This window comes from Brienomyrus brachyistius, chromosome 11 (genome assembly GCF_023856365.1).
Source record: "Brienomyrus brachyistius isolate T26 chromosome 11, BBRACH_0.4, whole genome shotgun sequence".
NCBI lineage: Eukaryota > Metazoa > Chordata > Actinopteri > Osteoglossiformes > Mormyridae > Brienomyrus > Brienomyrus brachyistius.
Window position 1 is genome coordinate 7,045,065 of NC_064543.1, and position 27,568 is coordinate 7,072,632.

Genomic DNA, 27,568 nt, shown 5'->3' on the forward strand with positions numbered 1-27,568 from the left:
GCCAAGTTTACAGACCAGAGCCTCCAGCATTTCACTTGTAATTTCATTTGCAGACATGTGGTGAAATCTGTAGACCCTGAACGGCAGTAAAACAAAGGAAACCCAGCGGAGATACAGGAAATGAAGCACCAGTGCGGCCAACAAAGTGTCTTTATTTATGTAACATACATATCATTGTAGTCATCAAAAACACCTACAAAAAGTTAGCATTTTAACAAAATGTGGCCACTTTTCAATCAAGTCTGCAGGAAAACGAATGCAGTGTGACCAGAGATGGAGCAGGCAGACTGGACAAAACCAGAAGTTTTTCATGTGAAACTGGAGGATCTGCGCCCCACACTTCAGAGTCACCTGTGGCCCCAGTTTCCACTTCCCAGTCTGTGTCACTAAACCACCAAAGAACGTCAAAGATAAATGGAATCTAACGCAACGTTATTCATCACGGTTTTTTCCCCTCTCTCTGTCTGCAACATCAGAGGTTTAAAAGTGTACAGAGAGGTTCCCTGCGCTCCTGGGCTATCTGGACCATGACTCGAAAAACATTTACCTGGGTTTGGTATAAAGTCAGCACTGTGTTTACTAATTCAAACACCTTACCAGTAAACAGTATTGAAATACCTGCATGAATTTCCCTGTAATTAAAATGTCATTAAAACTTATTTGGTTTCTTGTTTAATTGGTCCAGTAATGATAAAAAACAAAATAAAGATGTGAAAGAGACTGTAGTATCTAATCCTGACGATTCTGGATGTCTGCATGTATCTAGAGGGAATGTTAGGCTAAAAAAACTCATTTAATTACAGTTTTTAACGTACACGTGACATTAATGCTATTGAAAAGACTGTGTTGACATTTGGCGAATTACAGTTTCCTCTTCTGCGGGCTTTTCCAGAAACTTCTCCTCAGGAAATACATTCTATGCTGAATCCTTATGTTCCCCGTTTCTTCCTGTACTTTGTTTCCCATTTTGTTCCAGTCAGTCCGACCATAAAGTCCAGCAAATCTCATGCTGTCAGAGTGAAGGCAAGACGGCGACCGACACCTTATTAACATCTCCTGTCTGTGATTTTATCAGACTGACAGACGTTTAAAGGGGGGGGGGGGGGGGTAGCAAGAAAATTCTCTCACCAGAAACATAGAATTCAAAGTCTATAACCATCTCCATTTTCTATATTTACCCTATAGATGAGTCATAAATGTGACCAATATACATACGTGTTTCTTATTATGGCAAGAAAAGAAAGTGCAATGTTTGATAAGGGAGAACATGCATGGTGGGGAATAAAGAGTGAAGCTTTAGTGCAATACATGGGACACTGAGAGAGCACTTGAATGGAGGGCACCGTTACATCAGAGGCCCTGCACAAGCAGCTCATAACACTCACTTTGATTTCTCGCAACACAGTAAGTCGTACGACGTAAACAGAGAGGACTCGGTAAGGACATTCATAAAAGTTCAGTTCAAATACTCACAGTTTAAGATTGTGTTTCAAAAAAAACACTTAAGACCACGGCAGGCAGGTAAATCAAATCTACATTTTCGAAGGAAATGTACAAAGACGGCAACAGGATATACCACCCATTATATGCGATATAACAAGCAAATGAGACTAACTGAAGGTATACTGTACACACTTTGTACCACAAGCAGTTCCATGTACAAAATAAATATTGAAAAATAGGACATTTAAGAGCCTGTGGAAATGCCAGGCTCTGCCCAGGTGAGGCGTCACAGACCAGCTCTGTGCGCTTGAGTCCACGGCCGCACGTTACTGTGGCAAAGGTACGAGGACCTGCACGTAATTGATGGGGAAGAAGCCCGACTCCCCGTTGATCATACCCTCGTACCAGTTCTCGTCTATCTGGTTGGTCAGAATGATGACGTCGCCTTCCTTGAATCCCAGCTCGCCCTCATTCTCTGGTTCGAAGTCGTACAGCGACCGGCAGCACGGCTGGTCCATGTGAACGTCTGACTCTGGGGGGGGGCAGCAGAGTCAACGAGGGGAGCACTGGGCTCCAGCAGAGAGATCACAGCCATTTCACTGTGGTTAGTTAGTTACAAGACACTTGGCTGATGGAGCCAGCAAATTCTAAATCAGAAACGTGAGCGTGGCTCGGTGGTGGGGGGAGGGGGGTAAACTGAGGCTATGGGTACTGTGCCACTGCACTGGGGTCTACTTACGGCAACTGTGGGGGCTTTCAGACCATGAGGGGGCCCTGGGTATGAATCGTTCGGCTGGTTGAGATCAAAACAGCGAGATCGTGCAGTGAAATAGATGAACAGAGACATGCATGAGCTGATGAGCTGATCTCCCACTGACACAAATAAACACTCAGCCTCTCTCATGGCGACACTTAAATAGGAGTGTTCTAATGTTATTTTGTAGGTGTTTCACAATGTCACCACAAGGGGGCAGAAGAAACATGCAAACACATGGAATTAGTGTCCCTCAAGTTATACTGGTACTGTATGGTGTGCAGCCAGAGACACAAAAAAGAAAAATGTAAAAACAGATGTGTGTTTGCTGGGAACGTAATATTGCAGATGCTGCTACAAGCATTAAAATAAGTGTAGAGCAGTGTGCAAGATAAGCATCAAACTTAGATTCCCATTTCATTTAGGGAAGTAACAGCCAAATAAATCAGGATGTAATTTAAGTCCTTTAAGGACTCTACAGACCTTAAGGTCACTGAGTAATTAGACTAATTACAAAGCAGGTTAATCCTTGCGCTTTGAAAATACCTACTTTTTCCATTTATAGTGTGGTTGTTAGGGACATCTGCAATGAAGGACGGACACATTAATAAATCATAAAAACACAAAATTCATGATGAACAGCCATTCTGGACTACTGAGTGATTTTCAGCTCGGATGTCTTTCATTTGCTTGGCAATCTTTGCGCCAAAGGGTTAATAACAATTAAAGCCATTATAAAATACTGATCTAAGGCGATATTCTACAGTTCATCTCACCAACTGTTATCTGCCATTTCATTCTCGCAGAGCTGGTTCGCTCCCTACCGGCTGCCCCACCCTCAATCCGTCCCAGAAAGTTCTTTCACATCTTTTCCTGATGTTCCATAACAAACGCAAGGGACCGGGGCCTGGCCCAAGCAAAGCAGAGCCTGCCCTGGTCTGTGCATGACTAATTACACCTAAGAGATCATCACAGGAACCCAGGGGACAGGGCAGCGGAAGGTGACGCTTTGAGGCGGCGCTTTGAGGCGTTTGGGTACGCGGGTGAGATGCAGTACCTGAGGCCTTGACTGAGGAGCTGTATGACAGTCCGTTCTGCTGGGAGCTTTCAGTGGCTTCTATGCTGGTCATTATGGACTTGGGCTTGAACTCCCTCTTCGGTCGGCTGCTTGCCGCAGCTATCCTGAAAAGCAGCAGAAGGGGGCGCTATTACGGACCTCTCGACTTAAACCGACATCGTCATCTACGTGAGCCCTGAGAACGAGATGGGAAAGCTGGCGCTGCCCGAGGCTCGTACCTGCTTTGTAACTTGCCGTTCAGATCCTCCAGGATTTCTAGGGATTGCCTGTGATACTCAAAAGCAGCTTGTATCAGGGCACCCAGCTGGCTCACTTGCTCCACCTGCAGGAACAATGAGAGGCATGACTGAAGACGTTTACTGTAGGCACACAGTATGAGAAAAAAAAGACCGTACCCGTATGTTTTAGTACAGTGGTTCTTAACCATTTTGAGCTTCCAGCCCTTTATGGGCCATTAAATTACTTTTCGATGCTGAAGTCTAATTGCTACCCATGTTTAGAGTTTGTAACCCGTCCTGTATTTATTTTATTTTATTTTATTTTATGGTGGACAGTTAGTAACTGTCCCAGATTGACCTAACAGCTAAATTTCATTTGCAAAAAAAGGAAAAAACTGAAACATAAATCCAATTCACCCCACAGCGTAGCACATTTCATCATCAGGGACTTGGGTGGGAGGAGGGCGGGGGTCCCATACTTGAGATAGAAAATGTTAATTGCTGCTGCCTGTGACTTTGAGTACACTGTATGTGTCTGGATGGCAGTGCCAAATGGTGAAATAAGTTTTAACTGGCACATGTTTGCAGTGCACAGCTGCAGTGTGCTGCGTGTCGGACTTTAAGCTGCCGACGTACCACCACACCGCCCACATTTTCGTGTTCATCCACAAGATCTCCTTTTTTAAATGATGCTGTGGCTGCTGAGCCGTCGCGTCCTTCATCAGTACATATAGTTTGCTCTGAGGGACATACACTCACCCTTTCCGTCATGCTACCGAAGCAGTAGCATATGGCTCCGATAACTTAGCCAACCATGCAGTTCATGTACGTGTTCTGTTATTAAAAGGCTACCACATGATTGGCTGGAATCCTGTTTGTTTCTGTGCTCTGATAAGCTCGTGTGCGCTACCAAGCAATGTTCCTTATCAACATTTTATCAAAGTTTCTCATTTTATTATCGCAGTCTTATCCAACGACGCATCCTTATATAACACCAAAGGAAAAGAGTGACCACATTATGCGACTCTCACGATCCCTCTGGAATTACATTGCGACTCACAAACGGATCACGATCAACAGGTTAAGAATCCCTGATTTAGTCCATTAACGTAATCTGTGCAATAAGAGAGAATGGAAGATGACAGTTAATGGGTCGCCGGCACTCACGTCGTTTTCTAAGAAGTTGAACATGCTCCTCTCTGCCAGCTCCTTGGACTCCTCAAACTTCTCCACAGCCTGTTTGATCTCCTCATCTGGGATCTTCCCCTGGCGCTTCTTCTTGTAGTCAAAGTCTAACCTTCGACCTTCCAGTTTCTTTAAGTGATGCTGTGTGAGGAAACACAGCACACCGAGTCCCTGTATTTACACCAGTCTCTCAAAACCGCACTTTGTGATTGGCTGCCTGATGATTTGGTACATGCCTCCCCATCTTCCTAAACCAATCATACATTTCCGTTCCCAAACCCACTTTGGATATTTGCAAGGTATGACTATCGCACCTTTTGCATGTACAATACATGCCCGACGTAATTAAGATGGCACAATAAAGATCTCTATATTTCTCTCAATAAATCTTTAACATTTTTCACAGTTTTTATCTTTAAATTGGACATGTGCGTGTATATATATATATATATAAAACGATTGTATAGATTTGCATTTATGTTTACATCCGAGTGCGGTTCTCAGTTACCGAAACTGCTTTTCAAGCAGAGGGGTATTACAGGGTCTTATTCCTGCTCACATACAAGGTGCTGTTAAGTCTCACCCCAATCTCTTTCAGGTCTTTGTCTTGTAGGTTCTGCAGTGGATCTATGAAGTTCTGTTTGACATTAATGTCCAGAGAGTCCTTGATCTCGGCCATTTGCTTCAAGGCTTCGCCGATGTCCACCAAGGCGCACCCTGATGGGAGACCAAATGGAGACGATGGGATGGGTTTCCCTATAGAAACCCCCCCCCCCCCCCCCCCCCGACAGAATGGCGGGGCTCACAACTTAATGACACAGAACATGGACATTTACTGCAGCCATACCTATTTATCTAAATGAAAAAAATAGACATAATTACGTCATCGCTTCATTAATATCAGAACTATATTTATTACACACCAAGATTTAAGCAACCTGAGTGTTGCTTAAACATCACATTAGATAAATGGCATTGTATTCTAGATCACGGAAAAATGCCACACGCCCTCTCAATGCCTCTAACCTTCATGACTTCTTTGCAGAACACAGGCCTCCAACAGACACACGTAAGGCTCAGCAATTAAATTAAACCACAAATCCTTTTGAGCATAACTTGTTGGGCTGTATGGAGCTCAGCGTGCATGTTATTTGCATGTTATTTGCATGTCATTTCGGAAGTACAGACTGATGGCTGCATTCAGTCAGAAACAAGCTGCCAATCACTTCTGTGTAATAAATGCTCTGTCCACAAGGTGGCATCAGCGACCTCAGAGAAAGAGCCTGATAAGCATTACGGCAACCCAGAGCCCCAAAGGAATCTCCAAAAGGAGGCCCCCGCGCCCCTGCTGAGGAGACTCACCGAAGGAGGACTCCTCGCCCAGGTCCCTCCCATAGCGCAGCATGCAGTCCCCCAGGAGGCCCTCAGTCTGCGGGTACCCTGTGGTCTTCACCTGCCCTCGGATTTTGGACACCGTGTTCACCATGCCCAGTTTGGCTCTGTAGGCTGACAAACCATCCACATTCGGTGCGTGAGCACAGCACTACTGTCTGCAGGCGAAAGGCAGGCTTGGTATCGACTGACACCGTTGACGAATGAGAAATAACACACTAAAATAACAAGGGTCTTATCCATTACTGTGAAGACTCTTTCATTAATTTTTTGCATTAATTAAACTGCTAGCAAAAGAACTTGAAATGTGTCAGTGTTTCAAAACTGTCTAAAGCAGTTTCCCAATCCGGTCCTTGGGGACCCACAGTCGGCCCATGTTTTCACTCCCTCCGAGCCCCCTGCCAGACAGTCCACATTTTTGCTCCCAAAAAAATGGAGGAAAAACATGGACCGTCTGTGGGTTCCCATGGACCGGAATGGGAAACACCGAGCTAAAGTAATATTACAGGATCTGGCGTACCTGGGTTTGGCTGGAGATACTCTGTGGTTTTCGACAAGAGGTCAACGACAGATTTATTGGTCACCTCAATTTTCTAAAAGGGAAGTAATGCGCCAGTCAAACACTGGAAATCAATTAAACAGCACTAGCATTACCTAGACTTAATATACAATTTTGAAGAACATTTGATTGCGGTGAACTAGTGGTTGCTTATCTTGAAATGTCTTCCTACCCTCTCCATCTCCAGGAAGTCTTCATCCAGCTTGGTGCCTTCAGTACCACTTATCTTCTCGCTCAACAGCTGGAAGCGAAAGGCAAAGAGATGACGTGAGGGGTGACCAGCGGGCTGCCGTCGCTGGTGGGGGTGAGACGCTCCAGGGAAGCCTGAGTAGCATGATCTCAGAAACATCAGGACCAGCAAAGCCTTGGCCAGCCAGAGGGGTAACTTAGCAGCAAATGAATGAATGAGTAGTTGCACAGTGGAACAATGCCTTCATTGTGCCACGCACTGTGGCAATAACACAAGTGATTTATACATAAAACCACAATGACTTTGGCCCTCCTTTGTGAAATGCATACATGGCCTTCAAACTGGGCCTTTCAACACAGAAGCTCCTTTCGACATCTGATTAAATTTAAAGGAAGCTCCGTCAAATCACTGATGGATATAAACATGGCAGTACAGCATAGACATCCAAAACTGCATCGGGGGGACTTTGCATGTTTACAAAGCAGCAAACACTTCCAATAATACTACTTGTGTCTATTGGAGGCCAGTGCCCTGCAAAGAAGCCATGAAGGTTAGAGGTATTGAGAGGGCGTGTTGGCCTATGCGGTGTTCTAATGATGATGTGTGAAATACTGCAATGACAAGTTAAAGTCATGCCCCAAGGTCAGTGGACTACCTAGGATAATAGTGGAATTTATAGACTTTTGAGAATATAGAATATAGAATTTGATGTAGAATACAGACGTTCTGATGCTGCACCCAACAGAATCTTCACCTACGCCATGCAAAAAATGTAAAACTTGACCTGCCCAACACTGCGAGCTGAACTTCTGGTCCCGCCTCAAGTAACCTCACTGAGATGGCATCTCAAACCTTCAAGCGCAGGCTTCAGTTTCCATCTCCAAAAATATTTGTACATTGTAGACTTCCTGGTCTTCCTTTTCTGTACCCTGCTGTCGACGTCCTTGGGACTGGCACAGAAAACTGCCAAGGGAACAGGGACCGTCTTCCCTCCAAGGCTTCTTGAATCTCTACATCCCCAGAATATCTCCTGGTTTCTCAGCATTTGGCCAAACTTCCTGATTAATACAGTGCCTTAATTTCACAAGCACTTCTATGGTGAACTATCAATGCAGTTGACACAACTCTGGACAACGTTAAGATTAAGGTAGAGTCAGACAGACATTAACGCAAAGCTCAGAGATGGCAGGATCAGACTCAGATGGGATTTTTACGTACTTTATAACAGGAAGAATTCTGTACTTTCTAACTGGGTTCACAGGACTCTCAGAAAAATAATCAGAGCTCAAAAAAGTAACGCACATGTTTCCACTGAATTAACAACAGAGGCGAAGTGAAAAGAAAAGGAAAAATGGGAACATTTTTAATAAAAATCTAGACTAACCCGACACATCAGAGCAGAGACAGAAACCGCATGGCAGTGTCAGAAGCAGGCTAAATTTAACCTGATTGTTATGCTCCCTGCTAGGTACAGAGCAGAGAAATGAAAGAGCATCCGGGTTCAGTTCTTTTGCAGCAAGGCAAACAGCGACCACTTCTCTTTGATGTGGACAGAGCAGTCACGTGCCCACAGAGGGCCATATGCTCCAGCATCACATGAGGATACGCGTTCAGTGCCCTGCAGCATATAGCCACTCTGCGGCCATCGTTCGCAGTTCCCTGATTTTTCTCAAATAAGGGCCGGGAATTCCCCCAGGTGTCCTGGCTGCGTCAGTATACCCCTGTTCTGACATGTGCACCAGCAGCCACCCTACGCAGGCTAAATGAAGGTGGTGTGAAACACTAGGAGGGAGGGAGGCATTGTTCAGACAGTTCCACCCACAGACTTATAGGAATGCATCTGACAGCACACATCACCGTGGTGATACGAGTGAAAGAAGCCAATTCATCTAAGCCACCTGATGAAACACCCATTGTGTATTCTTTGGACCTCCTTGTCCAAGTCAAGACAACACGCTCAAGGACACAACCTCATCTGACCAGCAAATCACTGGGGGAGGCCCCCTAAAACATAAAAACATGCAGTATTTTCATCTGCTGGAAAAACAATTTCTACACCTTCTACAATGTTCTCCCCTCATATACTTGCAAAGCTCTCAGGTTTTGTTTCTGAGATAAACTTGCCCCAGAATTAATCGCTGCTTCAGGCGGGTGTTTCAATCCCAGGAAAAACTAAGGTTTATCTTGGAAGTGTTTTAACTGTCCTTGTCCATATAGTTAACAATACTTATAATATTATCGAACGTGTTTTCCAAGACCACCTCCCACAAGGCGTTAAAAACAAGATCTGGTTTGGGGAACAGAGCATTGCTATTGCAAAATGACGGCAGCTAAATATTCACAGCTTTATAAAAAGGGAGCAGCAGGCCAGGAGACCATCATACGCCCCATCCATAGGACACTCCAGGTTCCTATGCAGCACAGCCATGATAACAAAAAGAAAGTGTTCATTTGGAGCCACACACCAAAATCAATCTGACACCACAATCAATCACCACCCTCACAAACCGTTACATCTTACAAGTTCATATGCAATTTTCCAGAGCTGAAGTTTGTTGATTTAAACTGTAAATATAGAAATAATAAATAATAAAGACACTAATTTAGAACTGAGATACTAAACCAGTATCAACATGCCACTGTCAAATTCTCTAAGGCAACACTTGCAATTTCTACAGATTCGTACAGCTAGGCTCTGCAATAAAGGCCATTATTATGAAACAAAGCCGGCAAACACTGAGTATATGTGAAGGGCACCGTGCCTGCAGCACTGCTATGTGACCTACGCTATGAACAGGAAGCCATTCCATCCTACGCAAACTGAGGTATGCAGCAGAGAGAAAGGGCCCCTGCCTTCCGATCACGTCCTCATTCAGGTCAGAATGGGAACCAGACATTATTCAAGGTTTTCCTCCTGTCACTGCCGAGACCCTGCACCACGACGAGGTCACTTTCTGTAGCAGAAAAGCGACACACAAGCCTTCCTTTCTCATGCAAGTTTATCTTACTGACATTTGAAAATGAGAACAAAGGAGGTGATATTTGCTTAGCGAGACCCTGTGTTATTGTCTTACTCTTTTTTCTGACCTTATCCATTTCGATTAGGGCTGCCGCGATTAGTCGACAAAGTCGATGACGTCGACGCTAAAGAAAAGCCATCGACATGAAAATTTTAAATCGACACATACCATTATATATTTTAATGAAAATATTACGATTTCTAAAACGCTTCAACTCATTATAACAAATGTTTGCCTTTAATGTCACTACATAATTATGGGAATAGTTCAAATTATCAGAAAACAGGGTTCAATCAAAAAGTAATTCTTGAAATAAAATAAAAATTTTATTTACACAAATTTAATTTTTTATTAATTTTTTAATTTAATTTAAAAATTTTAAATTTTCATCTCAATATTTTAGGAATACTACTAATTTGCTTATTAAATCAAGGGCGAAAATAATGTCCGTATAGCATTGAAAAGCCGGCGTCTATTATCTAAAGCCGTGCAATAACATACAGTTTCTTTTTGACTATTTAAAATTAACTTAAACGGTCTAATTCATTTTCTGGAGGAAAAGGAATCGTTTAGATTAACTCGACCAATCGGTAAAATATTTAGTAGATGAATCCATAAAAAAATTGCTGTTACTGGCAGCCCTAATTTGAATCTAAGAAACAATGGATAATAATCAAGAAAGACGACTTCTAACAAGAAAAAGGTCAGAGGTCAGTTTCCCGCAGACAAGCCTCCAGAAGCCAATGTCACCGCATTCCTGAGCAGGGAGGCGGGATTACGAAGAAAACAGCGGCTTAACCCCCCCGCCCACCCCCCACCACAAAGAGGAATGCTGACATCATGCATCAGCTGAAAAGAAAATGCGGGAGGGAAACACACTGAAACACTCACTGTCATGCTTAATGTCACAAATTCCCCAGCATGTTCAGCGACAACATGGATGAAGGTTCACATAGTTACAGCCATTACTCTTTCAGAAGGGAAGCATTTACAACACAGGCCCACTCTGCATATGAACACACTTTATGAGAACAAAAGATCTAAGAACCCACAAAATACTACAGCTGGTGCGATTAGTCAACGCAGTTCATGATGTCGACGCTGAAAACGGGTTGACATCAATACTTCAAGTAGTTTTAAATTTTTCAAGTCATCTTTTTAAATTATTAACCTTCATGATTTCTAAATCACTTCAATTCAGTGTAACAAATGTTTTCCTTCCATATCACTATGTATTTATAGGAGTAGTTCAAACGATCACAAAACAAAAAGGTGGTTTTACACTGTGCAAAGTGCGATGGCGTCCCATAGGGGCACGAGAGCTATGCGTGAGCACCTGAAGAGAAAACACACAGGCGCTATTGTGTGTCATGGACCACCAGAATGAGCAAAGCCACCCTTAGTCCTGTCTATTTATGTTTATTAAATTAGCATTAACTTGGTAGCTTTTTAATATCGTTTGTCCTTGTAGCTGCTAAATACACTTCTTGTCCAAGCAACTACCTGCTACCTTAGAATCCCTAATGGATAAGTGTTCAAGAGAACATTTAGGCTAAAATCTGGGCTTATTCTACGTTGACTGACAGTTGGACCAGTGTCGTTATCGTAAAGTACAACTGAAACTAAAGTAGCACAACACCACCAACATGTTTTTACCATGTTTAACCACAACTGTATACTATTGATTTTTCTTTAAAAAGATGTTGTGGCTGCTGATCTGTCCCTTCCTTCGTCACGACTTCGGCGCTTATCGTTTGTGTCGCATGTGACGTGCTCCACCAACCTAATTTATAAGCATGTGGTCACGCCAAATTGATACAGATTACTAACTTTTGGGCATCACAACACGCATCTTATTCATATTTTTAGGCATGTACCACTAATCTGCTAATCGAACTGTAGCCGAAAATAATGCCAGTATACTGCCGAAAAAAAAACGGCATCCTTTCTCCAATGCCCTGCAATGGCAGACAGTTCGTTGTCATCAAAATAAAATGAACTGAATTTCAAGTTGAATTTTCTGGAGGGAAATGGATCGCTTAGATTAATCAACCAATTGATAATATAGTCGACAGAGTAATCTATAGAAAAATAGTTGTTAGTGGCAGCCCTACAAAATACACAATTAAAATCCCCATTTGTCATTATATGAGGAAGATCACTGTCTTCGAGGTTTCTGTGCTTCAGTGTCAGTTGTCTGGCAAAAAAAAGGTACAATGAACCTCACATCTGCTTAAGGAATTCTCTCCTCTATACAAAGATACGGCATATACCTAACCATACAAGTACACTTTAAAATTGAAGGTGCAGTTGAACTGAATGGAAAGCATCAATTTTTGGCAATATAAAAATCTGTGGAGGCAAGCTAAAAAGGGGAAACACCCCTGAGTATCAGCATAAAAATGTTTAATTGTAGGGCTGTAACAATACACAAATCCATCATGTGCCATTTGAATACATCATTTTTGGCCCGGAATGCATAATAAAACAAATACACGTCTTAACACGGGAGGAACCTAAATTCACAAGTAGCTGTTTAGCATGGAAAACACTGGGTATCTTATGAGTTGTTCTTGGTCAGTCATCATTGGCAATTCAACCAACACTTGAAAGAGCCGTTGATAAGACCAAGACTGCCTGCCACCAAACTTGTGTATGCTACTGGAAACGGATCCAACACACTAACTCATCAGGGATGAGTGTCCATGACGACTGGAGCACGGCAGAAACAGCCTCCGCAGGTTAGGCTCTCAGTGGCATTTAGGGTGTTTTTAGAGGAAATTCAGGACAGGCTAAAAAAAGCAAGTAAGTAAGTAAACAAACAAACAAACAAACAAACAAACAAGGTGATATTCACTACAGATATGCAACCAAACTTCGTATGATCCCAGACTTGTCAGACATGTCGACAGCACATTGTCTTTGATTCCTAACTGTGCGTGCACTTTTAATAATTTCCTAGTATAATAAGTTGCCCAAGCCTTGAACCCAAAACTGAGGTTTGTACTGAACCATAAATTTTCTGTACCGTTAAAATCCTATTTAACCGTGACCACTTCCTTGGAAGACGTGCTGTATTTACATTCCAGCATTGCAATGAACTGCAGGGATGCTGCTTCATTATGACCTGACATGCAATAGCTTCTGTGCACAAGTGTCAGGCCACACTGTTTAAGTCAGAAATCGTGCTGGATGCACCCTGAATATGGATGTTGGTCACTCTGTTTATCAATGTCAATGAATCATCAATAAGTTCTGGAAATTCCATAAAGGTTTAGTGGCTCTGAATCTAAATGGATTTATTTAATATTCGAGAACCTCGACACTAGGGGAAACTGACTGAACTGCAGCCTTTTTACAGGACTGATAAATAATCAATACGCAGCTAGGATGGTAGAACCAACTCCAGCTCCTCTTCAGCTGTTCTCCCCTTGAAGCCCCATGCAGAGCAGCTCCAGACCTTAGAGTGAATCTGCTGGAGTCCAAAAGACCACAGGGCTGTTCTCATTTCATCCAAATCGACCAGAGGGAGGACAGATATTGGGACGCTGTTGCAGTTAGGCCCCCGAATGCGCCTTCATTGAGGTGCCCCACTAAACAGCTCCCTCGGCTAATTATGGCAGTACCCCAGGAACCCAAGATGTACGGGCATAGCAACGGCAAGCATGATCAAGCTGGCCGCGGCTCGTGGCTCCCAGTAGCTCCTGGCAATCGCAGCCAGCCGGCTCAAATCTGTGCTTGTGGCTGGAACTCACGGAGCACCGACCAACTGGGTCAGAGGGAAAAGCCCAGCCAAGGGAAATTAGCTCAGAGATCTCAGCGATTTCTCAAGGGATATATGAGTAGCAGGCCTAATTTCAGCACGATTTTAACCAGGATGACAAGTGGACTTCCAGGCACTGATATGACTCATTTCTGAAGAAACACCAAAAGCGCCCTGATGGGACAGCGGAGGACCATGGTGGGGTTTTTAAATAACCAAAACCAAATGCTCGGATTTGTAGCTAGTTTGACAATAGATAGATAGATAGATAGATAGATTGTTGTTAGATAGATAGAACTTTATTAATCCCTCGGGAAGGTTCCTCTGGGAAATTCTAGTTTCCAGCAGCAGTACACCAGCATATTACTGCTGGAAACTAGAATTTCCCAGAGGAACCTTCCCGAGGGATTAATAAAGTTCTATCTATCTAACAACAATCTATCTATCTATCTATCTATCTAACAAATGACGTCATAGCACATTGTAACCAACAAAGAAAAGCTCCAATAACAACAGACTGACAGCATGTGTTGTTATGATGGGGAGGATTGAACAAACTCTCATTTGGTCAAGAAAACTAATTGTGTTATCGGCATGAAGGAATGCGCACAAACCAAAGGGTTGTACATTTTTTTTGGTTTCTCAATACCCTGGAATAAGCAGCTCACAGAGCGCAATGAGAAGATCAGCTCTTTCTTCTTTAATGTTCTAGTTTCCAGGAGACTGAAGACAATAACTACTGTAAGGCGGCAGATGAACAAAGAATGTTAAAAAGGCAACTAAGATTTACACGTAGCATCGCTGCTTCCTGCACATTGAACAATCTGGACAGTTGTAAAACAGAGCGGGCTTTACCTTCACTGGGGTTTGCTTTGTTGATGTTTGACATTCCCAGTGTACACACACAACTGATCAATTAGCTGTCAGGCAGTAAAAGGCGTTGCGAGGGTACGGAGCTGGATTCGCTGGGGTTTCAGTTGTCATAGCAACTAATTCACATGCTCATTTCTTTACTCGCTCTCTAATAATGACACCCAGCTCGCTCTGTGCGGAATAAAGACAGACTCAGACATACATGAGCCAGCTGGGCTGAGGCGAGACGTGAACATGGCTAATAGTAGCCTCTCCACATCACAAATACAGCTGCTGTACATGTATGGCAGTGTTTCTTAAGGGCTCGTATTGCCTAATTTATTGTCCACATTCCTCACAGCCAAATTCTTTATTTGCTTTTTGAAAGAATCCTTAGCTGGGTAGCAGGAGACCATCACAACCGCTGTATACAGCCTTGCGAACCTGATGGAAAATATTTCGAAAATGATCAACTTAACTGGGCACTTATTTTACAGCCACGTGCTGAAATTAAGAAGTACAGATTGCTCCAATCAGCACACATATATTTCACAAGCTAAAGTTTTTTTTTTCTCAGCTACCCTTTATTTGCAAAAATATATATAACAGCAACACAGAGCCGAGAGACCCTGGACATCAAAAAAGCAGATTACCAAGGCAGAGACTGTGCATCTGATCAGACTTCCATGGTAGGAGGACGTCTATGTTTTAGTACATCCTTGAAGGCATTCTGAACTATACTGACAATACAAAAAAAGTGTAAGATAACAAATAAAAGCTGCAAAGACCTGCATTCTGCATGTGATTTATGTGCTGGATGATGATGACACAATCTCCATTCTCAAGAATCAAGAAACTATAGCAACAGTTCTTCAACATGCTGGCCAGCAATACACCCAATTTCTTGCAGCAAAAGCGTTAAGGGAAGCATACCATCACACACACAGCAATCAGACCAAGGGTCACTGCCCAACACTGCTCACTGACTCATTCAATGACTTCACTCCCACGGAAGGAGCAACAGTGCACTCATTCACAGCCTATATGCTTGTGTTCATGGTTCACAGGTTAAGGTTCACAATTACAAGCAATGCCAAGTGTGTCCATGCAAGACAGCACCTACAATCCTCATTTACAGTATTAAACACATGGAATAAAACATACAATTCATACTTCAAAGATCTGCTGTTTGTAGAGCTGCTACAAATAGATGCTGAATCATTAAGTTCCTGTTATAAACCAGTAATTGTCCCCACTCCACCTCCCAACTACAGATGATTCATTAATGGATCAACAGCATGTGTGTCTGGTACTGAATGTATCCATAAATAATATAGAAAATACAGGCTAATGTTTCCTATTCACAGTTTACAGTCCCCTCATCTGCACAGAATAGCTCTACATTTTGGCAAAAAGATAAAAGCCTTTAACTTTAAGAAATACTGAAGCATTTATATTACAATCGCAGGCCCGACAGCAGGACTGTTCGAATCACGGTCCTCAAGGGCTGGGTACTACTGGTTTTCCAGCTTTCCTTTACCTGAGAGCCAGTTGTGAAGCCTCTGGCCAATTAGAGACAGAAATTATTAAGCTAACTACCTGGGACTTGAAAACAAGGCCTGGATTTGGAATCGAGGGCCAGATTTGAATAGGGGGGGGGGGCCTACAGCTTAAATACAGGCACCAATGTATTTAGCTGCCAACAGTTAAGAAGTCACAGAGTGCCAGAGGCAAGCAAATTCAATACATACTTAAAATCAGTAGTACACACTTGTGTAAAACTTGGACAATAACCAATATATTTTTGTCAAATATCACCAAGACCGATAACAAATACAGATAAGCAGCTGTATCTCCACAAATTTGTAGTGAAACTGATACTGGTGACATTACTACTTAAGATTCCGTGAATGTGTCGAGCAAGTACATCGTATAATGACACGAAGTAGCGTAGACTTGGCACGCTAAAGCAAGGTCAATAAGCAACAAAATCCTACATCCCCCATTACAGAAGATGGGTGATTGCTTTGGACAATCATCTCTATTTTTTTTTAGCAGTTGTGTCTTTAGCTTCTGTTGCCATTAACTTAGAATACTGACTAAAGTCCAAATATCGACGGGCTATATCAAGCAAGACCGACACATCAGGCCAACGCTGAAGTCTTGATTTTCGACTAATATCGGCCAATAGCGATATAACTGCTGTATCATGCATCTCTACTTTAAATGAAGATATTCTACCTATCAGATAGGTTTACAAGAATTTTTCAAAAGACTCTTCGCCATTAGACTCCAAAAGATACACGATCAGTCAGATGTCCAGTGAGGTCCAGCGGCAGGAGGAGAAAAAACATCCGTGAAAAGATACAGCTTAGCTTCTGTGTGTTTAAAAACCATTTTCATGAATATGCGGATTTTTCCATGAGATCCCAAGCACAGGCAAAGAATCCAAGCAGGTCCAGGTTTTTAGATATTTATCAGTCCTAAGCGTCGGCTATAAAACAACCAGGATGGAAAGGAAGGGGGGAGAGCCACAGCAAGAGATTCAGCGTTCCAGAGAAAAGCTTGAGAAGCGTACTGAAAACACCATTTAAGACCTACATTGACTTCTGAGACTACAGATCCTCGCTACAGCTGGGTGGGTAAGATTTCCAGAGAAAAGCTTGAGAAGCGTACTGAAAACACCATTTAAGACCTACATTGACTTCTGAGACTACAGATCCTCGCTACAGCTGGGTGGGTAAGATTTACAGAGAAAAGCTTGAGAAGCGTACTGAAAACACCATTTAAGACCTACATTGACTTCTGAGACTACAGATCCTCGCTACAGCTGGGTGGGTAAGATTTACAGCGACTGAAAGATCGTAAGTCTGCTGCCGGAGAGTCAGCATTATAATGTGGTTACTGAAGGCAGAAGATTGCATTTCTCTGCAGCTCCAAGATAAATGTTGTCATCAAGTAGAGATGAGAATTGCACCAAAGCCACTCAGGAAACCAGAACCCCATTGGCAAAAAAAACACGGATACAAGCATTTATCAATGACCCAAGTACAAGTGAACTGTAAAAGATATTCATACTTAAAATACCAGACACAATTAAATGCTTTGATATTGCCCCTGAAAAGGTGAGAATTGCAATGATACCAAATGCATCAGCTCTTACGAGTTATACCAATCAATCCCTGTACATTGTGTATGAGTTCGCATGGTGTACAGCTCTCCTCAGAGTCTGGGCTTTTCCCTCATAGGTGTGGCCCTTTTTGGCCCTTTCAGTCCAGCTTAAGCCCATGCTTGCTGCAGGAGAGCAGCTGTGATTGGCTGTGCTGTTTTTTCAGTTCAGCCTTTCCTTCCTCATGCAGCAGTATCAACATCCCCGGGTCCCAAGGGCGTCATTCCCCAGCCTGTGCGTGCCACGGACCTGCTACAGAAGCAGAGCGCATCAGCGAAAAGAAGCAAGCTCTTTCTATGCCATCATATCCTTACTGCAATGACAGGACGCGACAAATAACACTACTAATTACTGTGCGAATACTCATATGATAAAATGGTCTGTTTGCATTAATTTTGTACACCACAGCAGACAGCACATTAGCATGCACACACACACACAGAACAAGACAGGGTCACTGAATGGAATTCAAAAAGATGATGTCTTCCAAATACAGTTGGCGCCTTATAACCTGCTAACCCTCCCTGATGTCCAGCAGATCCCGCTTCGTTAGCTCCGCTGATCAGATCCAAACAGATGCTCTGACGTCAGTCCTCAGCTCACGGGTCAGCTAAGTGCTGCTCCATGGCAGCGGCTTCAGCAATCGTACAGCGGCGTCTTCATGGAGCTACGAACATCCTATGGGGATTTGTACACACTATACGTCTCCGTCAGGAGTGAGTCGTCTCTTTTCTATGTTGCTGCTGTCCTATGATTCTACAGCCAGAGCTAAGAAAAACATACTGAACAGTACTGGCACTATTACAGCCCTAGTTACAAATCCAGGTCGATTATAACAAACTAACAAAAGAATTCAATTTTATGGTCTTGCCCTGAATGTCTGCATGCTATTGGATAAACATACCAAAGCCAGAAAGCAACATTCATTCATTCCCCCATCATCTATTGCGGGGTTGCAACCTATCAGTGAAAGCAAGAGAAATGCCACTTCATCACCATTATTCAAATCTCACAAAGTAGAAGCATGTGCATCAGTCCTTTCTATTACAATTGAGTACTGAGAGCTTACATCACTAATCGGCATCTGTACATCTGCAAAAGATCAAAGAAGCCATTAGCTCCTACTGATGCTGTGTGTGATCAGTACTTGCTGGTCTGAGGCAGCACCACACCCCATTGATCATGTCTAATCATGTGGCGTTTTAGTATAAAGGAAAAAATCATCCTCTGAGCGTGTATTTCTCTAACAGTTTAATACCTGCATTTGCCTTCTAAGTTCATTCTACATTCTAAGTACAAGGTGGGGGGGGGGGGGTGTTTCTCTTCCAGTAAACCGTACTTTGGTAACTGTACAGCACACAATGTCCAAACAGTCTGCAAAATATATGTGTGTACAAAAAACATATAAGGCGTTTACTTTTAACACTGCGTTACTTGATAGTGACGTATATGCCTTCCAGTACATAAATGCTGACATTGTGTTGCTGGTAGAAGGAAGCCAGTGGGTTTGAAATACAAACTGAAAAACCACAGACCATTTATAAACAAACTGTAACAGGGTTAGAGACCTAACTTAAAACAGAACACCAAAAGCGTAGTTTGGTTTTCCTAAGATTTACAAGGAATGTGACAGTTGGACTGAAAGTGCCTGGTTACATGAACCACTTCTGGGTGTGGAAATGTAACGATATTTCAGAGCCACAAGCAGCCCAGTTTTCAGGTGAAAATCACTGGGAGAGACGGCAAAAGATCAAGTGCTCAGCATCCATCTCCCCCAGCCCCTCTGAGGACACACAGTTTCCCTTTTCTTAAGAGCTACACTTTCATTTTTAAGCACTAATCACTAACAAATGTTTCTGTTGAACTTTGTATGGACACCCAGCAAACAACCTCATAGAAGCAGCCAAATTCGGCGGCAGGTGTTACACGGCGGGCAATTCGGTGTCTGTATGCCCAGCCCGCCAGGCGGCGAGGCACACCATCCTTCACCTTCATTTCACAGGGCACCGACACATAGTTGCATCATTCCTGAGCAAATAGCCAAGAAAAAAAAAAAAAAAAAGTCAGGAAACCAATACTGTCGTTTACAACGTTTTTTCTGCAGCGTCGGGTCACCTGACTTCTGTTTCCCGAGAAAGCGATTATAATCCCGAATTATCTCTGCTGCTCAGTGGCTAAAATTGCTGCTTTTAAAATGACTTTGGCTGTAATAATATGACAACAATGTCAGGGCTCTTATACCACTTCCTGGATTCATGTTCCTTTTACTGTGGAATATATTGAGAATAACAGACAGATGAGGTTGAAATGGACCATCTGCTGAAACCACAACAAACACACCAAAATCACACCTGATAAGCTAATGTGATTCACTGACACACGGACCCCTGCAGTCAAATTATTTATGACCCACCGCAAGCCCTCTTCCTAGATCAACCACTAGATACTGGAAATCTGGAGACTGAATAAGCTTGGAAAGATTTGTCGTGGAAAAAAACTTCCAAACATATTCAGTGAATTGCAGTGCCAGCTTCACCATCTACAGCCAAGAGCCTCCCACCAGTTTTCCTGTTTCCACAAGCCGGAGCGTAACACCTGTAGGTCAAACACACAGCCATGAGAACCAGGACATCAAAGAAGCGCATTTCTAAGGCACTGGCTGTGCGTCGTTTCAGACTTTTAGAAGCTAAAGGACATCCATGCTTTGGCACATCCTTGAGGGCATTTTGAACTATACTGATGATAATCACAAACTAAAAGCACAAAACAGGTGCTCTGTTTCTAACCAACGGATTCATATGTTAAGCTTTTTCCAAAAGACAAGACTTGGAGAGAGCAACCAGAGTTTGGGCCTACAGATTGAGATTCACGACGAATCTCAGAGTGCAAATCAGAATGTTTCCGTCTGAAGTACAGAACTGAAGAGCGCACTTAACGCAACACAAATCACAGCCACGAATGGGAAAAAACATAAGTAGATAAAACACATTATAGTGAGGCACTCATCCTCATTCGGAACATGCCCAGAAGTGTAGAGGAGCCACATAACCGTGATACGCAGCAACTGCATGACATGTTGACAGCTGACCCAATTATCAGGCCTGTACGATTCGAGCAGCACAGAATTACAGCTGTGACGAGGGATTATCTGATGGTGCCACTGTAGAACCATACACCCTTTGAGCATGTCTCTCTTCCGCTCAGCTCTCCATTCTGGCATTTATCACCCGCCCCCCCCCCCCCCCCCAAAGAGCATCTCTACCTCAGCATTCTAAGCTGAGCTGCAGCAACATCACCCACACTCTGTCTGTAAGTCTAATGAGGCAGGAGAGTGACCCATGCAGGAGGAACTCCTGGCTTTACATCTTTTTAAATGCGAGAACTTTTTTTGCGGTTATCTGGGATCATGGCTGGCATTCCCGCCTGAAATCTGGGTCACTGTAACAGTTCTCACAATGTACTCCATACTTCAGCTGCCTTCAGCATGGTAGCCAGTGGCTGTTCTGCTTAAGGGATGCTTGCCGCTCTGGGACTGCAATGGGACTGGTTTCACAGTATCGTAATTTTACTGTTAAAATTGATATTTAAACGTTGCCATAATACAGCATCTGGAACATCATCCTGGGCGTTCCCTACCCCATGTTGAGTCCTTTCTGTAATTGGTTCCAGGCTCACCATGTTTGAATAAGTGTATGGAACAATAAGCGGTTTCATTTAAATCATAAATAAAATCTGAGTGTTTACTTTTCGCTAGTAAGGAACTATAACTCACTGCAATGAGCATTTCTGTTCACAAACTGCTACCCAATAAGGAGCCTGTCGAACGTACGATACTGTACTGGGATTTAAAAAATTAGAAACTAGAACAGGATAAATAGCCTTAGTAACACACAGTACTTTCTGAACCCTGTGGAGGTTTTTTTCTGCATTAGCCTCTTTATTAAAACAAAACGACACCCTACGGGGCTATGGGTTAATGCTCAGGGTTAACACTGGATTACAGCCAGCACTCATTAAACTACTTGCTTCACCACAAAAAAAAAACAAAACACATTTGGGCTAATTCATACCAACATTAACACACATTCTTTAATTGATGTCGCATGGGACAATGGGAATGGGATTTAAAATTAACAGCAATTTACATAATACTTCCATTATTCCTCTTTTGTGTTTTTACTGTTACAATTCACGTCTGCAGAAAGGCCAGCTGGTTATGTGAAAACTATAATTTGAATCAATGGATGAGGCCACATAAGGCAAAATCATATCCTGAACAGACTTCAGGATGATGTGTGCTAGCATCAAAGATTTTTTTAATCTTCCAATTCCATTGCAAGTGTCTCTTCATACACAGTCCAATTCTGAAAACGAAGCACGTCATCGTCTTAGTGGAAGACATTGTTTCCATCAGGCTGGATAGCAAATATGAGTGGGGAAATTCTGGCCTATTCCAACAGCCAATGTGTTTTTGTCTAACATTACCAATACCAATAACAGGCTAACTTGAGTTCCAGAAATCTGTAGTGAAACTGAGGTGAGTAATGTTACTTCTTAAGCAACCGCATCATATAATACAGGCAGTGAAACATCAGAGAAGTACTGCCGACTCGGGACACTGTATAGAGGATATAAGAGAAAATAAAGAAATCTCCCATCATATCACAAGATATCAGCAGATATCACAAACCAAGTGGGTGTTGCTCACAAATGGTGTCAAAACAAGACTTTTTTTGTAAAATCAAATCTGACAGTGCCACTATGCTCCTGGGCGTGAGCCTTACACCTCCAGTGGAATGTACCCCCCCCCCATGTTTAATGGGGACCAAAAGCCCCCACTGCACTTCCCTTTTCATGGCACATAAGGAAAAAATGAATGTTCTGCTCCACAACAGGAATTCATAAAAAGATCTGCCTGGTGGCTGTGAAAACAAGGATAGAGCAAAATGTTTTTTTTTCTGTTCTCAATACAAGTTACTGATTCCACATTCAAGCACCATAGTTCTAACCATGTGTTGCACATACATGAAAACACATGGGTGGACAGGTGTAAGAAACCCTGGGTGTTCCAACTTCCTTATAAAAACTACAGTAGTCAGTATTACCAAATCCTGCACATTAAACTTTTAATATCTGCTTCCTGCCATTTACAGGCAACTCTTCAATTGCCAAGAGAGCAGTTTATTTCAGCAGTAGCGCAGGTCTACTGCAAAAAAGTTCATCACTCTAGTCCATCACCTATTATATATCCACCCCGCCATAAAGAATTCATGGACGGGATGCCAGTCCCTCAAAAGCCACGCAATCACACAAAATCACATGGTACGGGCAACTTAAAGACACCAATCCACTTAATCACATGTTTCTGGATCGCAAGAGGAAACCAGAGAAGCTTGGGGAAAATAGGGAGATTAAGCGAACTCTACGCAGAAAGTCCGGGAAGGAATTAAGCTTCCAGGCCTGCACGTGTCAGAATACAGCGCTACCCACTGAGCCACCACACAAACCTTAACACTATAACCAGATTTTCTTTTAATGTCCTGTGGTGTATTTAATGCCAATTTAAATGCCATCTTGGTAAGCCCAAAATATTTATATATATATCTAAGAAAAACATATATTGACTGGAACTGCATATTAACCAAACCATCTAAAAACCCTGTAACCTGGGACCTTCAGAAACTGAACACACGCCCACAATTGTAGCCACCTTACAGCTGCAGCACTGACACCATGCATACTGTAGGAAACTCCACAGTTTGGGAATAAGAACCTCTTCTGCCCTTTTCATTCCAACCCTAAATGGCTCGCGGTTAAATAGCATCGCCAAGCAGCACAAATCGGTCTGTCCATTAGCAGAGACAGTCTGTCCGTTAGGAGAGATAGCCCACAATGCAGCTGGCCACAGCGATGGCTCGGAAACACCACTGCGAGTCAGGACAACCTATAACGGAGACTTTCAGGAGCCCAGCCCAGCCTGTTCACAGTACCGTACAGCCAGTTGCTTCCAAGACCTTATGTACAAGCACCCTAACTCAGAGCTGTTTTAAATGACCAAACTGAATGAAAATTGCCAAGCTGAAGGAAAGCAAGAAACTTCTGTTTAGCATTTGTTTGTGTGCTACAGCACTAATCCACCAAGATGTGTGTTTAGCGGCACTGGGGATGATCCCCTTCCAAACGGATTTTTCTGTTATGGAATTACTTATTGTATTTCAACTATTTTATCGTAAATCCTGTCGAAACTTCTGGCACTTCACCAGGTACCTTCCCTTCACAGACAGCTTATCGCCTAATGATGCGGTACCGCGAGTCACCCAACTATTTAGGGTTTAACAGATTTGGTTACTTGGCACCATTCATGAACAGACTTGTATTCATGTTTTTAAAGTAAAAAAAAATAAAAAATGAATGAGAAGGAAACACAACTCAATAATTGTGCAGCCGATGTGCCGGCTCTCGCCCAGACAAATCAAGGTCACAAGTACAGAGAGCTCAGCGGGAACAAATGAAGGCCAGCCCAGTTGCTAAGGCTCAGCATAAACAGAGCAGGGAACTGGGATTTGGGACAATTAATATAACGCTCCATGCTGGTTTGCTGTGTGTTACACTGAATTAGACATCCCACAGTTTTTCAATAATCCAGTGTACTCATCTACTAGAACATCGTCCTTTTGCTTGTTTCCCAGCTAAGCCCAATCTTACATATCAAATTACAGGCAATGCTGTCATGTAAATTTCCAAAGAGAACTACAAAGTGGTTAACACAACAGGTCACTTTGAAAGGCCAATGCTGACCCTTTGTCGGAAAGAAAGTCATTCTACCACACACTGAATGATCATTAGCAAAAGCTTGTGAAAGCTGATGCGCTGCTTAATATGAATTATCAGTTATATTTAGCATAAACAATTTGCATTCCGCTGTGAAATATGATGAGGATAGAATATTATTTAAAAGTCCTTAAAAGAACAAAAGGTTTTCCAACTAATGTTACAGCTCACACTTTAAGGGGAAAAGATCTAATGAAACCACCATTTCTAAAAGGAGAAAAACGATTTCCTCCAGAGCTCTTTTCGTAGATGAGTCACTACAATTTGAAGGCGCTTTCAGCGTGAATGAGACCCATCACAGGCCAGTTACACAACAAACTAGTTTAAACTTGCACCATAGAAAAATGATATAAATTGTAGTCTGTTACAGACTTAGTAAATCTATCTATCTATCTCACAAGTCATGGCTCATGACAACATTTTAATCAAAACCCGAGTTACAATTTGCATTGTACTGTATTGTATTGTACAAAATGAACCAGTCTTATAATAACGCCCTGAAATTATAAATTATTATTAGAAATTATTATTCTTTCGATTCCATCTTTTCCTGACATAAATGATAAATGTTTTTGTTTTCTTTTGCAAATGATTGCTTGGACACCTTCCCTTACCTTTTACATGCCTGTGTTTTCCACGGCTTTTCCACGATTTGCCTGGGCAAAGACTGATACTAAATATTTTTTCAAAGCTGTAAGGTCACACTGAATGAAACACTCTGCAAATTATGAACCTCCCGTAGGTATAAAATCCATCTAACTCTCACCAGGATATGAAAATCCAAACATGACTTGGTAGCATATAGCATTGTGTGCTAAAAGTCCCGCTATATTAATATATTAACCTTAATTCACGTAATTCAGCTATTATTTAATGTCATGTCACGCAATAGCATCGAAATACTAGTGAGTCTGGTCACAACATTCAGTGAAGGACCGATGATTCAAACTGTTTATTTTTAATTAGTTAACGTTCACTGGGAAATAACTTTTCATCAAAACAACATAGGGTTAACCCTTTACCACTTGTAATAGAAAAAGCAAATGAATGCATAGAAGTGGTAATTTATTTCACCCATCAGGTCTGAAATTCAGCTTGATGTGGGTGCAGAGTGCTTAAAATAACACATTTCATATTCATAAATGTGCAAATGTGCATCTTCAAGATGCTGGAGAAACTATTCTCAGTCCATGAGAAATCTATGGAGAAGTATCACGTTACTGTGGAACTTGGGAGTGTCAAAAGTGTTTTATCAAGACCTTGTTCAGGATAATAATGTAAACTCAGCAAGTCGCCTTGTGAAGGCCTTACAGAGCTTATCTTTGTATTTCTTGAATGTCTGTAAATTTTTCAAGTTTTCGTGGACAAAATGTTTTGCTACAATAACCTTCAGAGTGACATGCACCAGGTCAGGACTGCATCACCCTTACTACACTCCCCACAACTGACCCTTGTATGGTTCCTGAACCTCAGCTTTAAGAGTGAGTCTCAAAGAAACGGAAAGGATGTTTTCCCTCCTCAAAAGGCTGCCACTTTCAATTTAGTTCTTGCTTTTTTCTACAGTGCACCAAATCCCTCTTGAGCAATATCAAAATGTTGGCTTTCTCTCAGCAAGGCAAGACACCTATAGAAAGAACAGATGAACACAAAGACACGAAAGGGCGTCTAACCCATCTACATAAATGAGGACGAAAACACGTTGGAAACCGATCTGCTCTTATAACCAGTTGATCAAAGCCATTAAACACCATCCTTTCGCCAAATCATGATTACAGTGAAACTCTTCAACTAAGACTGAGGCTGCCAAACTTCCACCCAGAGGAAGGTACTCTCTCTCTCTCTGTCTCCCTCTCTCTTTCTCTCTCTCTGTCACACACACCCAGACAGTTCCAGATCCCAATGAACCTCAAGCTACACAAATCAGAAATAATTTCATTTTAAATAGGGCACTAACACGATAATAAAATTACCTCCAAATGTAAAAGACTCTGAATTTAAGTGCGCGCGGAATAACTGTACACCTGTAATATATGACCAAGTAAGACGGCCAGTCCACAGCCGTTTACTGTAAATGACACCAAGTATAAACTAATTATCTACCGCACAAAGTACATAAGTCCGGCGTATCTTTACCGGCTCCCCCAACTTTCATCAAGTTAATTAGTCATATTAATTAATAGTTAATATTAATTAGCTAATAGTGTAACTAGCATCCGCACGTAAGAAATATAAGTTTATGAGCTTTGTTCTTGCACAAGCGAATAACAGGCTAAATAAATGACTGGCAATAAAGCGGCAGCATCACCATCACCGAGCCCAGTGCCGCTTTAGCAGCAGCGCGCGCACGGCGCGTCCCCGGGGCCGCCTCAGCTACGCCGTTGGAGCGCGTGCCAGGCAATTGGGATCTCTCAAAACACCGCGCACTTTAAACCCGACACACCACAGACGGTCGGCTTCCATCCCGACAAACGCGAAATGAGATAAAAACGTCAAGCGAGCAACGGGGGAAGCTGCCAACTAGCGACGGGGCGTCTGCTTACCTGACTCGCTTTGTGAAACTGCTTCTTGAGCCCGGCCACCGACATCCTTCAAATCTTTACGACACCTTGCCAGACTGGGGAGGGGGGAAGAAGAAACACGCACAAAACAAAAATAAAAAATTGAACTGGCGGACAATGGAAAGGGGGAGGGGAGGGGGGGGTTTCTTGGGGGGCGTTGTTGATGCTGCTGAGACGGCTTACAGGCTTTCTCTGCATGTCCGAGAGACCCCCCCCCTGAACGAGTGCCGCTCCGCGACGTACCAAACGCTGAATGCTAGTTGTTGGGAGGCGCGATCCTGGCCCAGGCCCTGCGTCGACGCCGATTGGCGGAGAGCGGCGTGCTGAGGCAAATAAAGGCTCCGGAGAAAGCGCGACGTTGGGCTTGGGTCGCGCGACCTCATACCCCAGGAAGACGGAGAGAATAGAGGCGGAATAACGGACTTACCCATTCTACTAGAATAAGCAGCGTTTTCCCCCCGAAAAACGGCAGGCTATTCTGGCTTAATTTCGACACGATGTTTTTATTCTCCAAATAAAGAAAACAGAGAGAGAGCGATCGTTTACCATTGCCAAA

At 42.8% G+C, this 27,568-nt stretch overlaps 2 protein-coding genes across 8 annotated transcripts in view; one reads left to right on the forward strand and one right to left on the reverse strand.

Moving 5' to 3' along the window:
* Positions 1-27,568, forward strand: part of LOC125751747 (homer protein homolog 2-like) — a 426,913-nt gene that overhangs the window by 286,049 nt on the left and 113,296 nt on the right. The window lies entirely within an intron of this gene.
* Positions 133-27,505, reverse strand: sh3gl3a (SH3-domain GRB2-like 3a). 6 transcript variants are annotated; one of them, XM_049030971.1, is made up of 12 exons: positions 27,256-27,505; positions 26,995-27,068; positions 6,802-6,870; positions 6,591-6,663; positions 6,041-6,184; positions 5,262-5,395; positions 4,661-4,819; positions 3,494-3,597; positions 3,255-3,379; positions 2,748-2,780; positions 2,183-2,236; positions 133-1,975 (listed from the first exon to the last, which is right to left on the reverse strand). In XM_049030971.1, exons 2-12 carry the CDS (start codon positions 27,037-27,039, stop codon positions 1,770-1,772), a joined length of 1,146 nt encoding a protein of 381 aa, XP_048886928.1. In that variant the 5' UTR covers positions 27,040-27,068; positions 27,256-27,505; the 3' UTR covers positions 133-1,769. The 6 variants fall into 6 exon arrangements, with proteins under 6 accessions (XP_048886928.1, XP_048886927.1, XP_048886926.1 ...); XM_049030970.1 differs by having other exon boundaries at positions 27,196-27,327; XM_049030969.1 differs by lacking the exon at positions 27,256-27,505 and having other exon boundaries at positions 26,995-27,158.

What these genes read in the sequence shown, in the direction of transcription:
- sh3gl3a (XM_049030971.1), bottom strand. Translation starts at nt 27,039, where the DNA reads ATGTCGGTGGCCGGGCTCAAGAAGCAGTTTCACAAAGCGAGTCAG. An exon ending in AAGACCTGAAAGAGATTGGG is followed by an intron (nt 4,820 to 5,261) that starts GTGAGACTTAAC and finishes TTCCTCACACAG; the next exon opens with CATCACTTAAAGAAACTGGA. An exon ending in AACGGCAAGTTACAAAGCAG is followed by an intron (nt 3,380 to 3,493) that starts GTACGAGCCTCG and finishes GCTGCTTTTCAG; the next exon opens with GATAGCTGCGGCAAGCAGCC.